At 31.0% G+C, this 2,647-nt stretch overlaps 1 protein-coding gene across 3 annotated transcripts in view; it reads left to right on the top strand.

Annotated features, from left to right (window-relative positions):
- The first annotated feature begins 2,439 nt into the window (after positions 1 to 2,439).
- The window catches only part of LOC125045671, a 13,571-nt gene continuing 13,363 nt past the window's right edge, over positions 2,440 to 2,647 (top strand). For 2 of the 3 annotated variants that reach the window (XM_047643089.1, XM_047643088.1), the window contains exon 1: positions 2,440 to 2,550. In XM_047643089.1, the coding sequence (XP_047499045.1) occupies positions 2,471 to 2,550 (80 nt within the window). In that variant the 5' untranslated portion in view covers positions 2,440 to 2,470. The remainder of the gene's footprint in view (positions 2,551 to 2,647) is intronic. The other variant, XM_047643087.1, reaches the window with a different exon arrangement.

The following is a 2,647-nucleotide window of genomic DNA, read 5'->3' as shown; positions in this document are numbered from 1 at the left end:
AGACCAAAGCCCAGAATCCAAGCCGAAAGGGCGGTCCGAAACGACCTAACTTTGAGGGAGAGGCATTTCCGACAATTTAAGTTTCCCTCTAAACCTGAAGGCTTCGATAATGCCCTACCAATCGGTGAGAGCATTGGAGATGCAGAGAAAAATCCGGTTGTCAGTCTAGGTTGGCAGAGACCAGTGGCTTGCTATGTCAGGAAAGAGGCGGCCCTCAGGCGACAAGAGGTTGCTATTAAAGCGACCAGACTGTGCTCCTGCTCCACCAGGCACCCATGTCTGGGGACAGAACAAAAGGGAAAAGGCTCCTTGACCTCCTAAGAGGAAGGAAGCTCCTCACCAGCCGACACCGGATACCTCCAATAAAAAGGAGTTTCTGACCATTGCAAATGTGCAGAAAAAGAACAAGAGGAATAAAGGTTCAAAGAACAGTAAATGCCTCCCCAAGAGACGATACTCTCCTCTTTGAGGAGGAAGATATGATATGTTACTGCAGCACAAGACCGAGTGATCATAGGAGGAGACCGCGAAAGCAGTAAGACAGAACGACCCGGTCCGCGGGCGCTGGGACGTTGCGAGAAAAAGGGCGCAACGTTCGCTGGCACTTGGGGTGGCCCTGGAGGTAGATGGACGAGTGGTGCAGGACGCGAGTTGGCTACGAAAGGACACCGAGTGGAGCGTTGAAATGCGAATCGTGCTGGCGCCGTTGAGTGAGAATAGCGCTGGCGGCCTGACACGTGTGAAAGACGCTGACGCCCAAGGTCTATATAAGTACATATATAGACTTTGCTGACGCCCCGTCAGGAAACGGAATCACAGAAAGGTGTCATATTGATAATAAGATAACAATAATAATAATATTGATAATAACAATGATGACAATAAGAACGACAATAAAAATAATAATGATAATAATAATAATAATAATAATAATAAAATAATAATATTAATAACAATAATGATAATAATAACAAGAATTAAAACAACATCAATAATGATAATAGTAATGATAATAATAGTGAAAAAATAACAATTAATAATTGCAACAACCACAGTATTAACATTAATATTGAGGATAATGATATATTTTTTTAAATATATCAATAATATTAACAGTAATGATAACAGTAATAATAACAAATATAGTAATAATAGTAATAATGATGAAGATATTGATTATGATGATGAAAATAAAATAATAATGATAAATACAAAAACAGTAATAATAATGAATTAATAATTATTATGATAATGCTAATAATATTAATAATAATATTAATAATAATATTAATTATAATATTATAATAATGATAATGATAATAAAATGAACAGTTATAACAATAATGATAATAACATAAGAAATATTAATGATAATAATAACAATAACATAAACAACAATAATAATAAGAGTAATAATGATGATAATAATGATAGTAATAATGATTATAATAATAATAGTAATGATATAATATAGGATAATAATAGCAATAATGATAATAATGATAATAGTAATCATAATGATAACCATAATAACAATCATAATGATAATGGTAATAATAATCATAATAATAGTGATAATAATAATCATAATAATAATGGTAATAGTAGCATTAGTAATAATAGTAATAATACAGACAACGATAATAATAATAGAAAAAGTAATGGTGGTGAGAATAGTAATAATGATAAAAATAATTACAGTAATAATAACAATAATAAAAAGAGTAATAATAATACTAGTAATAATAACAATAACGATAATGATAGCAATATTGGTAATAATAATAATAATGATAATTATAATTATTATCATAATGATAGTAATAATAATAATGATAGTAATAACAATATTAGTAATAACAATGGTAATAATAAAGATAGTAACAATGACAATAATTATGATAACAATAATAGTGATAATAATAGTAATGATAATAATGATAATGTTGATAATAATGAAAATATTGATGATAATGGTAATATTGATAATAATGATAGTATTGATAATAATGAGAGTATTGATAATAATGATAATAGTAATGATGATGATTATGACAATAATAAACATTTTTGATATTATCAATAACCTTGTTATAACTATCAGCATTACTATTATCACTTCCTTCAATGTTCTTTACATAAAACCAAATATTAATTTAGGATATACAGAAAATAAATGCAACTCGAAAACCAAATTCATCCGGATTTTTAAAGACGAACGAAAGATTTACGTAAACATGAAGAAAGTTTGGTCAATTAGATTTACACTGAATTATTTTATGAATATTTGTTGTTCATTTCCATGTCTTTGCTTCAATGAGGACTCATTAGAATAATATGAATACATCATGTTTCTTTGGTGTAATTATTTTGTCTTGAAAGTCAAATGTTGACCTATATGATATTATGAAACGTAAGGACTGTAATCTAACGGTGCGAAGTAAGCACTTGGAGGAGGCTCGTCTGTGAGATGGCTTCGACGGGACTGGGAAGAATTCTCTGCTGTATTTCACGATCTCAGGTCCAGCGGGCCATTTTATATGTCGACCGGTATGTGAAACAGGGAGATTAGTAATTATTGAGGAAGGCCTTAACTGAATGTTGAGGATAAATTGCTGTCTGACAAGATTGCGTCACTGGCATGATC

The sequence above is a fragment of the Penaeus chinensis genome, chromosome 37 (assembly GCF_019202785.1).
Source record: "Penaeus chinensis breed Huanghai No. 1 chromosome 37, ASM1920278v2, whole genome shotgun sequence".
NCBI classification, from domain to species: domain Eukaryota; kingdom Metazoa; phylum Arthropoda; class Malacostraca; order Decapoda; family Penaeidae; genus Penaeus; species Penaeus chinensis.
The sequence above is the reverse complement of the archived record's forward strand: the minus strand, read 5'-3'. Positions and strand labels throughout refer to the sequence as shown.